Source organism: Ovis aries, chromosome 14 (genome assembly GCF_016772045.2).
Source record: "Ovis aries strain OAR_USU_Benz2616 breed Rambouillet chromosome 14, ARS-UI_Ramb_v3.0, whole genome shotgun sequence".
Lineage (NCBI taxonomy): Eukaryota > Metazoa > Chordata > Mammalia > Artiodactyla > Bovidae > Ovis > Ovis aries.
This window is the reverse complement of record NC_056067.1, coordinates 52,127,648-52,140,082: the sequence shown is the minus strand read 5'-3', so window position 1 is coordinate 52,140,082 and position 12,435 is coordinate 52,127,648. Positions and strand designations below refer to the sequence as shown.

Below are 12,435 nucleotides of genomic sequence, written 5' to 3'. Positions count from 1 at the left end.
TCATCTTCTGGGAGATTCTAAACTAAGAAAATAGCCGATCCTTTGAGCCCTTCTTGGTGCTGGGTCTGCTTCCAAGCACATATGATTTCATTTAATTTTCGAGACAACTTCAGAGCTGAGTACCACTGTCACCTTCATTTGAAGAATGAAGAAGCTGAGGCACAGAAAGGCAACATCTATCCAGCTGTGCTCGGCTGAATAATGGCCCCCTCAACGTGTCCATGTCTTAGTCCTGGAACCTGTGAGTATCTTAGTTCACATGGCAAAAGGGACTTTGCAGATATAATGAGGTCAAGAATCTCAAGTTGGAGAGATCATCTTACGTGGATGGACCCATGTGATCACAAGAGTCCTTATAAGGGAAGCAGGAGGATCTGAGTCAGAGAGAGAGACATAGAGGTCAGAGTGATGCGAGGAAGGAGCCATCAGCTAGTAGGTGGCCTCTTCTAGAAGCTGGAAGAGGCAGTGAGATGGATTCCCTTCTAGCACCCAGAAGGAATGCAGCCCTGCCAAGCCACTTAAATTTCTGACTTCCAGAACTGAAATAACACCCTGGTGTTCATTTAAGCCACGATGTTTGTGGCAATTTGATACAGCAGCCACAGGAGACTAATACAGCAAGAGAACCAGTGGAAACTCCATGAGCTTTTATAACCTCACCAGGAAAGTCGTGCAGCGTCACTTGTATCTTGGTCAAAGCAGTCCCGAGCTGGCCTAGATTCCAGGGGAGGGATCCTCACCTCTCTGTGAGAGTAGTGACAAAGAATTTGCAGCCATTTTAATATCTTAACAACCTCATGATAAAACTATATTGTAATCTCTTTTTTATCAGATGAGGAAATGGAGGCTCGGAGAGGTCTAGTAATTTATCCAAGATCACTCAACTGGAAAGTGGTGAGCCAGAATTCAAACCCAGAGCGCATACATGAAAGCATTTCCAGTTTGCTCTCTGAATCAGTATGTTCAGAACCCTCTGCTTCCAGAAGCCAGGCTGTTGACACCTCTCACTTCCTTTTTAAAATTTTTATTTTATTAAAGTATAGTTGATTTACAATGTTGTGCTAATTTCTACTATACAGCCAAGTGATTCAGTCATATACATATATATATTTTCATATTCCTTTTCATTATGGTTTATCATGGGATATTGAATATAGTTCCCTTTGCTATACAGTGGGACCTTGTTTTTTTATCCATTCTATATATAAACATTAGCACCTGCTAATCCCAAACTCCCAGCCCTCCCCTCCCCTCTCTCGCTTCTTTTATTCCTTCCCTCCTAAGTGAATCTGGCCAGGTGCTGATCACACATGATTCTGGTGTCAGTTCCGAGAGACCAGCCTCAGTTCCACGTGTATTTAGGAGAATAACACTACAGAACAAACACTTAGGAAAGCCAGTGGCGTATAATAAAGAGAATGTCATCACCTGTTCCAAACAGCAGACTAACTGGGGCAGACAGTACAGGATGTGAATGTAAGCTTGATTTTCTCTGGTAGATGACAGAGCGCGGGGAGTAGGAAGCTGGAGGCGCACAGTTTTAGAAGGACGACCCCACCAGAGGCATTTGTTGTGAAAAATATGACAGCTGAAATGAACATCATAGAATGCACCCAATTCTAACCACTAGACTACCGGGAACGCCCTTGTCCTGCTATTTTATATCACTAGCTCTCAATTCAAAGTCCAGGGAGGGCAGATCAGATTGCCTGACCCCTGCTCATGTGTCTGTTTCCTGACTCAGAGGAGGATGGGAGAACAAGCATCCGACCTTTGAGGCTTCCATTGGAAAGACTAGAGATTGCTTCAAGAAAATCTGAGATGCCAAGGGAACATTTCATGCAAAGATGAACACAATAATGGACAGAAATGGCAAGGACCTAACAGAAATGGAAGAGAGAAAGAAGTGGCAAGAATGCACAGAAAAACTGTATAAAAAACATCATAATGACCCTTATAACCAGGGTGGTGTGGTCACTCACCTAGAGCTAGACATCCTGGAGTGTGAGGTCAAGTGGGCCTTAGGAGGCATTAGTACAAACAAAGCTAGTGAAGGTGATGGAATTCCAGCCGAGCTATTTCAAATCCTAAAGGATGATGCTGTTAAAGTATTGAACTCAATATGCCAGCAAATTTGGAAAACTCAGCAGTGGCCACAGGAGTGGAAAAAGTCAGTTTTCATTACAATCCCCAAAAAAGGCAATGCCAAAGAATGTTCAAACTACTGTACAATTGCATTCATTTCACATGTAAGCAAGGTAGTGCTCAAAATCCCTCAAGCTAGGCTTCACCAGTATGTGAACTGAGAACTTGGGTCAACCATTTTTTTTGGGGGGGGTGGGTAACTTTTAGTGGAGGATAGGATTAGGGACCAAGATCAGGGTGTACTCATTACTACTGGGGTGTCTTTGTTTCCAGGACATTTCAGGGAACAGAACTAGGCTTCCCTGGTGGCTTAGTCAGTAAAGAATCTGCCCACAATGCAGGAGACCTGGGTTCAAGCCCTGGGTCAAGAAGATTCCCTGGAGAAGGAAATAGCAACCCCCTCCAGTACTCTTGCCCGGAAAATCCCATTGACAGAGGAGCCTGGCAAGCTCCACGGGGTCACAAGAGTTGGACCTGACTTGGTGACTAACCACCATACGCACGTACATACACATACACACACCTATATGCATGCATCGTATATAAGTACACTTATGCATACATAGACACAAAATTATGTATATTTTCAAAATCATGAGTTTACACCAATACCGCAAACTCCAGGTTCTTCCTTAACTTCCTCCATTCCATAATTGTGTGCCTCTTCTTTCACAGTGTGAGTGCTGGCTCACAACAACATTAGCACACTTACGTGCATGTGTGTGCGCCCAGTCTCTTCAGTCATATCCGACTCATTGCAGCGCTAGGGACTGTAGCCCGCCACGCTCCCCTGTACGTGGGATTCTCCAGGCGAGAATACTGGACTGGTTTTGCCATACCCTGCACTAGGGGATCTTCCTGACCCAGGGATTGAACTTGCATCTCTCTGTGTCTCCTGCATTGCAAGCGGGTTCTTTACTCACTGAGCCGCCTGGGAAGCCCAACACATTTACTTATTTGCTCAGTATAACAATTTCCTCATTATAATGCATCTGAACTATTTTTTAATTGCTTAACCTATACTGCTACAAAAAAATCCTACTGAAAAGAGTTCTGAACTTATTTGCAATTCTCCTGCCAAAAAAGGGAGCATATACAGTCAAATAGTCTGTTTACAAATTACCTGGGTTATCTCTCCTCACACCTTCCTCCCTTCCTTTCCCCTCAGTATGACTTTGATATTCATTTGAAGTGCAAATAGGTTTATTTGCTTTAGTTTGCTTTTCATTTTTCGTTCCCTTTTCCAACTCTTAATGATTTAATTTAATTTCTTGAATACGTAGAGTAGTAATGTGATTCCAGTAGTCAACGGTACACCTAAAGATGTACTCAGAGAACTGTCCCTCACTCCCAAATCTCTTCCATCCTTGTGGGCAACCAGCTCCATTGTTTTCTGGTTTACCCTTCCTATCTTTTTGTAAAAATAAGCAGATATGTGTATGCTTTCTCATTATCTCTTTTTTCCTATACAACAGATAGCATATTGTGAATGCTGTTTGTACTTTGCTTTTTTTTTTTTTTTAACTTTACAGAATATCTGGGAAATCACCGGATGTCAGTTCATAGAGCTCTTCCTCATTTTTACAAAATAGCTGCATGGTACTCCACGTGGATCCAACCGCTATCCTATGCTTGGGCATTTAGGTACTTTCCAATATTTTTCAATGGCAAACAGTGTTGGAACAAATAGCCTGTGCACATGTGTTTTCACAGTGTTGGAAATGTTTCTTCAGGCTAACTTCCTAGGAGTAGGATTGCTGGTTTGAAAAGTTAAAGCAGAATAACAAGCATTGGTGAGGACGTGGAGAAAAGGGAACCTGTGTCTCTCTTGGTGGCAATGTAAATTGGTACAGCCATTGCGGAAAATAACATGGAGGTTCCTTAAAAAATTAAAAGTAGAACTACCATTTGTTGTTCAGTCGCTCAGTCATGTCCGACTATTTTTGCGACCACTTGTACTGCAGCACGCCAGGCTTCTCTGTCCTACACTATCTCCCAGAGTCTGCTTAAACTCATGTTCGTTGAGTCAATGATGCCATCCAACCATCTCATCCTCTGTTGCCCCTTTCTCCTCTTGCCCTTAATATTTCCCAGCATCAGAGTCTTTGCCAATAAGTTGGTTCTTCACATCAGGTGGCCAAAGTATTGGAGCTTCAGCTTCAGCATTAGTCTTTCCAATAAACATTCAGGGTTCATTTTCTTTAGGATTGTCTGGTTTCATTTCTTTGCTGTCCAAGGGGCTCTCAAAAGTCTTCTCCATCACCATAATTCAAAAGCATCAGCGGAACTTTCCAGAACCCTCGGTGAAAGGCGGAGGAGCGGCTGCTGCCCGAGCTGCGCACAGCAACGCGCTCCTTCCCGCTCCCCCACACCGGCATCGGCCCGCTCACCGGCTGTAGAAAATGGTGAAAGAAACCACTTACTATGATGTTTTGGGGGTCAAACCCAATGCCACCCAAGAAGAACTGAAAAAGGCTTACAGGAAACTGGCCTTGAAGTACCACCCTGATAAGAATCCAAATGAAGGCGAGAAGTTTAAACAGATTTCTCAAGCTTACGAAGTGCTCTCTGATGCAAAGAAAAGGGAATTATATGACAAAGGAGGAGAACAGGCAATTAAAGAAGGTGGAGCAGGTGGTGGTTTTGGCTCCCCCATGGACATCTTTGATATGTTTTTTGGAGGAGGAGGCAGGATGCAGAGAGAGAGGAGAGGTAAAAACGTTGTGCATCAACTTACAGTAACTTTAGAAGACTTATATAACGGTGCAACAAGAAAACTGGCTCTGTAAAAGAATGTGATTTGTGACAAATGTGAAGGCTGAGGTGGTAAGAAAGGAGCAGTAGAATGCTGTCCCAATCGCCGAAGTCCTGGAATGCAAATAAGAATTCATCAGATACGACCTGGAATGGTTCAGCAAATTCAGTCTGTGTGCATGGAGTGCCAGGGCCATGGGGAGCGGATCAGTCCTAAAGATAGATGTAAAAGCTGCAACGGAAGGAAGATAGTTCGAGAAAAGAAAATTCTAGAAGTTCATATTGACAAAGCCATGAAAGATGGCCAGAAGATAACATTCCATGGTGAAGGAGACCAAGAACCAGGACTGGAGCCAGGAGATATTATCATTGTTTTAGATCAGAAGGACCATGCTGTTTTTACTCGACGAGGAGAAGACCTTTTCATGTGTATGGACATACAGCAAGTTGAGGCATTGTGTGGCTTCCAGAAGCCAATATCTACTCTTGACAACTGAACGACAGTCATCACTTCTCATCCAGGTCAGATTGTCAAGCATGGAGATTTCAAGTGTGTGCTAAATGAAGGCATGCCAATTTACCGTAGGCCATATGAAAAGGGTCGCCTAATCATTGAATTTAAGGTAAACTTTCCTGAGAATGGCTTTCTCTCTCCTGATAAACTCTCTTTGCTGGAAAAACTTCTGCCTGAGAGGAAGGAAGTAGAAGAGACTGATGAAATGGACCAGGTAGAATTAGTGGACTTTGATCCAAATCAGGAAAGACAGTGCCATTACAGTGGAGAAGCATATGAGGATGATGAACATCATCCTCAGGGTGGTGTTCAGTGTCAGACCTCTTAGTAGGGCCTGTGAATAACACTCACTGCTGGTGTTTTATTTGCAGTAGTGATTGAGTGAAGGACTATAATCATAATATGCTCACTACTTGCTTTTGTTTTAATATTCAACTATAGTAGTGTTTAAAAGTTAAATGAAGAATAAACTCGAATATAAAAGCTCTGACTTTGCCCTGTATGTATGATGACTTCAGTGTGCAAGATAAGTTTAACACTTGTAAAAACGACTTTAAAAAATTTCCCTTAGCACTTGTTAGGCCATACTTTGTGATAGATTTCAGCTATGTACATGGAATAGCTTAGACTGAAATGCCAGGTATATGTATTGACTTCAGTGTATGACCCTTAATTGTTAAGCTATGAAATTAAAACTGTGTTTAACTGGCAGTCAGACAAAGAAATTAATGTAGAGAAGTGTTGGTCTGTATAGTTGTAGTAAGTGGGATTCATTGTGATGCTTCTGCATTTATTCTATTGCCTCAACTGTTAACTTGAAGATGGCATGCTGTATAACTTAATTTAGCCTGTGGTATCAGTGGTAGAAATGATACCTTTGTAAAGAAGGGGTTTATCCTAACTTGCTGCTTCTTGAGGGCTTGCACTTGTAGAATTGCATTCCCTTCTTCTGCTGTGCCATCTTTTATTAATACATATAGCTATTGGTCCTGGTTACTTTTTTTGCTGCGCCCCTCCCCCCCCCGACTTTGGACCACAGTAAGCCTTAGAGTAGTGACTTCTGGAGCAGGGAAACTTAGAGGTTAGAGTGATGAGATCTTTACATGGAGAAGTAATTTGCATGTATGAGATAGGAAGGTGTTTTTGTAGGTATGTTACAGGCTTACTTTAAACCAGTTAACTTACGCTCCAGAGTAACTGTAATTTAATGTTGATAGTATAGCAAATTATGATGAATGGCTTTAATTGTATGTTTAAAGTCATATGTTCACAAGCTTAAATCTGGTATCAGAATTTAAGCAATTCTTGAAATGTATGAATGTCTCTTTAATATACTGATTACAAAGCAAAAACAAACAAACAAACAAAATAGCATCAGTTCTTTGGTGCTCAGCCTTCCTTATGGTCCAACTTTCACTCCTGTACACAACTACTGGAAACCTTTGTTGGCAAAGTGATGTCTCTACTTTTTAATACACTGCCTCGGTTTGCTATAGCTTTCTTTCCAAGGAGCAAGCATCTTTTAATTTCATGGCTGCAATCACCCTCTGCAATGATTTTGGAGCCCAAGAAAAGAAAATCTGTTACTGTTTCCACTTTACCCCTTTCTATTTGGCATGAAGTGGTGGGACTGGATGCCATAATCTTAGTTTTTTGAATGTTGAGTTTCAAGCCAGCTTTTTCACTCTGCTCATTCATCCTCATCAAGAGGCTCTTTAGCTCTTCTTCACTTTCTGCCATTGGAGTGTTATCATCTGCATATCTGAGGTTGTTGATATTTCTCCCAGCAATCTTGATTCCAGCTTGTGCTTCATCCAGTCCAGAGTTTCTCATGATGTACTCTGCATTTAAGTTAAATAAGCAGGGTCACAATATACAGCCTTGTCATACTCTTTTCCCCAGTTTTGAACCAGTCCATTGTTCCATGTCCGATTCTAACAGTTGCTTCTTGAGCTGCATACAGGTTTCTCAGGAGACAGATAAAGTGGTCTGGTATGCCCGTTGTTTGTTTCTACATCTTCACATTTCCCAATCATTAACTCTTTTTTTAAAAAGTTTTAAAAAATATTTATTTATTTGGCTGCTTTGGGTATTAGTTGCAGTGCACAGTCCTCTCTGATTGTGGTGCAAGGACTTTGTTGCCCTGAGGCATGTGGGATCTTAGTTCCCTGACCAGGTATTGAAACTGTGTGCCCTGCATTGGAAGGCAGATTCTTAACCACTGGACCACAAGGGAAGTCCCCTAATCATTAACTCTTGAGTCAGCCTTTTACTTCAAAAGACACGGACACAGAAGCTTGTGTACAGTTTCAAGTCCTATTTCCTCTTCCTCAATGGGATGGTGGATTTATGGGTAGGATGGAAGGAAGGAAGAGTTCACCATTGACTGGATGGATGTATGAACAGCTGAGTTGGTGGGAAAACAGATGAACTTATGGACAGGTGTATGGACAGGTGATTGGGTGGACAGATTATTAATTAGAAGAATGATTGATAAGGGTACTGAATTCTACCCAGGCATTCTGTCCCTAAGCCTGTGACCTGTAAGGACTCAACATTTCTACCTCTTCCTAATTTTCCGGCAGAGACACTTCCCCAGCCCAATGTCACAGTCAACAACTCAGCCCCAGGAGCATGTGGAATCCATCAGCCTGCACAGCTTGAACCCAAAGAGCACTGTGGCCATCCAGTGGTACAGCCGGGGTCAGAAGCTCCTCACTGGGGGCTACAGGGAGCTGTCCTCAGACCATAGCACACTGTCTCTATGGAACGTCACAGGAATGACTCGGGCTTCCACCAGTGTGAGAGCTGCAACTCAGCCACCAGCAGCATCAGCAACCCTATTCTCACAAAGTCATTTGTGAGTTGAGGGCCTTGCTAAAAGGTGGGTGGGGACACCACAAGAGTGTGGCTGAGGGGTGAAGCAGGGGTTGAAATCCAGCTGGTTCTGTTGGCCAAGCTGGTGGTGTCTGTCCTAAGGCAGGGGGCTTGTATTATTTGCATAAATGCCTCATATTAGTTGAGGACCCTGTTTGAGTCTCTCCAGGCCAGAAATGCTCCATCCCACTGTGAGACATGTTACCGACTTCTCGGGAGCAGATGGTCCATCTGAGCACTTGGAAAAAGCTTGCAAACCCCATTTGCAGGATATGAAACCCTAGCTCCACCAGCAACGTACAACTCCCCTGGGTGGGAGACTAGGTCACGGATCTCTTTTCAGCACCCAAGTAGGTTCTCAGTAAATGTGTGTTAAATGGATGAAATTTTGCATTTTTTAATTAATTAATTTATTTCTGACTGTGCTGGGTCTTCACTGCCGTGTGCTGGCTTTCTCTGGTTGCAGTGAGCAGGGGTGTGTTGCAGTATTTGGGCTTCTCATTGTGGTGGAGAGCAGAGTGCAGGCTTCATTAGTTGCAGTACACAGGCTCAGTAGTTGCAGCTCGCAGGTCCTAGAGCGTGAGCTCGGCAGTCATGGCACATGGATTTAGTTGCCTCACAGCATGTGGAATCTTCCTGGACCAGGCATTAACCCGTGTCCCCTGCATTGGCAGGCAGACACTTATCCGCTGCGCCGCCAGGGAAATCCCAGATGAATTTTTTTTAATGGCTTATTTATTCTAGGATCAAGGAAGATCTCTGTGTGTGACTTAAGACGTGGAGTACTTTATGGTGATTTCAAGGTCTGAGGTCTCATGCTAAGAGTGAGGGGCTGGAAATTGGGCTGGCTGTATGAGTTGATGACTGAGAACACAGTCTATGATGTTAGGGAAACTTGAAGTTGCATCCCAGTCACTAACCTTGGGCATATGTGTTAATTTCTCTAAACTTCTAGCTCCTCATCTGAAAAATGGTGCTACTAATATTTTCTCAGGGACCTTGTGAGAATTAAATGCATGGTAATTTATGAAAGCCTGGCATGCTGCAATCCATGGGATCACAAAGAACTGGACATGACTGAGCAATTGAACTGAACTGAATTTATGTAACAGGCTTCCCTGGCGGCTCAGTGGTTAAAAAAAAAAAAAAAAATCCCCCTGCAATGTCGGAGATGCAGGTTCGATCCTGGATTGGGAGGTTCCCTTGCAGAAGGGAATGGCTATCCACTCCAGTGTTCTTGCCTGGAGAATTCCATGGACAGAGAGGAATCTGGTGGGCTACAATCCATGGAGTCACAGAGTTGGACGTGACTGAAGGACTAACACTAGCTAGCTAAAACATATCCCAAGCATCATGAGACCAGTGTGGTCCAAACCATCATCTCCCCCAACCTACTTCTTCTCTATTCTGGATGTACCTGCTGTTCTAATGGCCCTGAGATTCATCCTGGCCCTGGTCTTCCATACAAAAATCACAAAAGCACAAAGGTCTCGGGCTTCCTCCCAGTGCCTTGTATGTATGAGCTCATTTACTCCTCCCTCTTCATTGGGAGGTGCCTCCTACGGTACCTCCACTTTATAGATGGAGAGAGCGGACTTCGCAGAGGTGAAGTGACCTCAAGGCCACCCAGCTAGTGAATGGTGAGGCTGGGATTGGAACTGGGATCACTGGCTCGAGATTCTGTCTTGCATGCTCTTGGGAGGCCATGCTCATCACTCCTTCCCACAGCGGCCACCTTAGTCCAAACTGCCCAGGTGGCATGTCTCGTCCGGACACCTACAATAGCCTCTTCTTTACTGGTATTCCTTTTCTGTGGTGCCATCCTTCCACCCTACCTACATCAACTCTGCAGCCAGAGTGAGCTTTTAAAAGTGCAAGTTGGGGGACTTTCCTGACGGTGCAGTGGTTAAGACTGTGCGTTGCTACTGCAAGGGACACAGGGTCAATCCCTGGCTGGAGAACCAAAGATCCCACTTTATACTTGGTGCAGCCAAAAAAGAAAAGTGCAAGTCAGTGGCCTTGCCCTCCCATTGCTCTTAGAACATATTCAGAACACTCAGGGGACTTCCAGAACCTGATGTGATCTGATCCTGCAGGCCTTGGCAGCCTGTGACTCCACTCTGGCTTCTGCTCCCAAACTCCTCTGACTGGAGCCCTCTTCTTGCCCCATCTTGTCACTTCTCATCTCTGTCACTCCCCTGCACATAGGTCCTGTCCAGGCTCATGGCCCTTTCACACCAGCCCTATGCCCATGAATCTTCTTTGTATACCCAGCCTGGTCTTCTCGCTGAGCTCCCACTCATGTATTCAATTGATATATATTCACTTGACACCTCCACCTCCACTTGGAGTTCTGATGGGAATCTCCAGCTCAATGCAGCCCATACTGCACCCTTCACTCTCCTCAAAACCCACTCTACCGACTTCTTTTCCATCTCATTTGATGGAAACTCCATCCATGCAGATGCTCAGGTCATATTTGGACTCTGACTTCCCTCTCTCCCCATATCCAATCCCATTGGCTCTACCTTGAAGATATATCCAGGGACTTCTCTGATGGTTCAGTGGTTAACACTTTGTGCTCCCAATACAGGGGGCTTGGGTTCCATCCCTGGTCATGGAACTAGATTCCACATGCTGCAGCTAAGACCTGGTACCAAATTAATAAATATTTAAAAAATATATCCTGCCAGACTCCTCCATCCATGGAATTCTCCAGGCTAGAATAGTAGAGTGGGTTGCCATTCCCTTCTCCAGGGGATCTTCCTGACCCAAGGATTGAACCTGGGTCTCCTGCATTACAGGCAGCTTCATTACCATCTGAGCCACCAGGGATGCCCCAGATAATTAAATATTTACAAAAATATATCCAGAACCATTTCTCACCTCCTCCCTTACCTCCACCTTGGTCTTGCTTGGCCCGTGGCAGTCTTCCAGTTTCCACACTCAGCTTCTATGGCATGTTCCCCTCACCTCCAAACTCAACTCTCACGACTCTCCTCTCGCTCTCAGCCACACCAGCCACTTTGTGGTTCCTCGGACAAGCCTGCCGTACTCTTGCCTCAGGATTTCTCTTCCCCTCGGTGATGTCCTCAGGCTCCCTCCCTGTGTTCAGGTCTTTGCTCAGATGCACCTACCCTCACTACACTCTTTCAGATTCTAAACTAGCCCACTCTCCTTCTCCTCCTGGTCTCTTCTGCTCTGTGGTTCCTTTCTCTGACCCCTGCCCTTATCTCCTAACACAGTAGATAATTCATTTAGTTATCACGCTGATTTTTTCCTCAGTATTTTTTATTTAAAAAAATTGAGTATCATTACCTTCTGCTGTGTAGCAAAGTGAACCAGTTCTATGTACACATATATCCACTTTGTTAGATTCTTTTCCCATATAGGTCATTACAGAGTGCTGAGTTCCCTGTGCTATACAGTAGGTACTTGCTATCTATTTTATATATAGTAATGTGTACGTGTTGATCCCAATCTCTCCCATTTTATCCCTCCCCCTCTAAACCTCTTGTAACCCTAAGATTGTTTTCTACATCTTTAACTCTATTATTCTTTTGTAAATAAGTTCATGGCTTCCCAGTAGCTCAGTGGTGAAGAATCTGCCTGCCAATGCAGGAAGCTTGCAGAAGACGCAGGTTTGATGCCTGGGTCAGGAAGATCCCCTGGAGGAGGAAACGGCAGCCCACTCCAGTAGTCTTACCTGGGAAATCCCATGGATAGAGGAGCCTGGTGGGCTACAGTCCATGGGGGTCACAAAAGAGTCATTCATGACTGAGTGACTGAACAACAACAAATAAGTTCATTTGTACCATTTTTTTAAGATTCCACATTTAAGCCACATCATGTGATATTTTGCCTTCTCTGACTTCACTTAGTCATTCTGATTTGTTTTAATCATCAGTCTCCCCATTAGATGGCCAGATCTATGAGGGCAAAGACCTTGCTTACCTTGTTGCCTGTGCCCTTGGTGACTAGAACAGTTTGCTGAATGAATGAATGGAACTCTAGTCACTCTGCCCAGGAGACTCACCCTTAGACCTACTGATCTTGGGTTCAACCTTTGGATCTCAGTTTAAATGTCATTACTTCCAGCTCGGCTTCCCTGATTATCCCTGGTTAGATCTGATCTTCCTGGAAGG

At 44.1% G+C, this 12,435-nt stretch overlaps 1 protein-coding gene across 1 annotated transcript; it reads left to right on the top strand.

The window, feature by feature from the left end:
* The first annotated feature begins 4,485 nt into the window (after positions 1-4,485).
* On the top strand, positions 4,486-5,900 carry LOC105605968 (dnaJ homolog subfamily A member 1). Its single transcript, XM_027959077.3, is given in 1 exon segment — positions 4,486-5,900. A coding segment is annotated over 1 exon segment (1,194 nt). The 5' UTR covers positions 4,486-4,547; the 3' UTR covers positions 5,742-5,900.
* Positions 5,901-12,435: the final 6,535 nt, after the last annotated feature.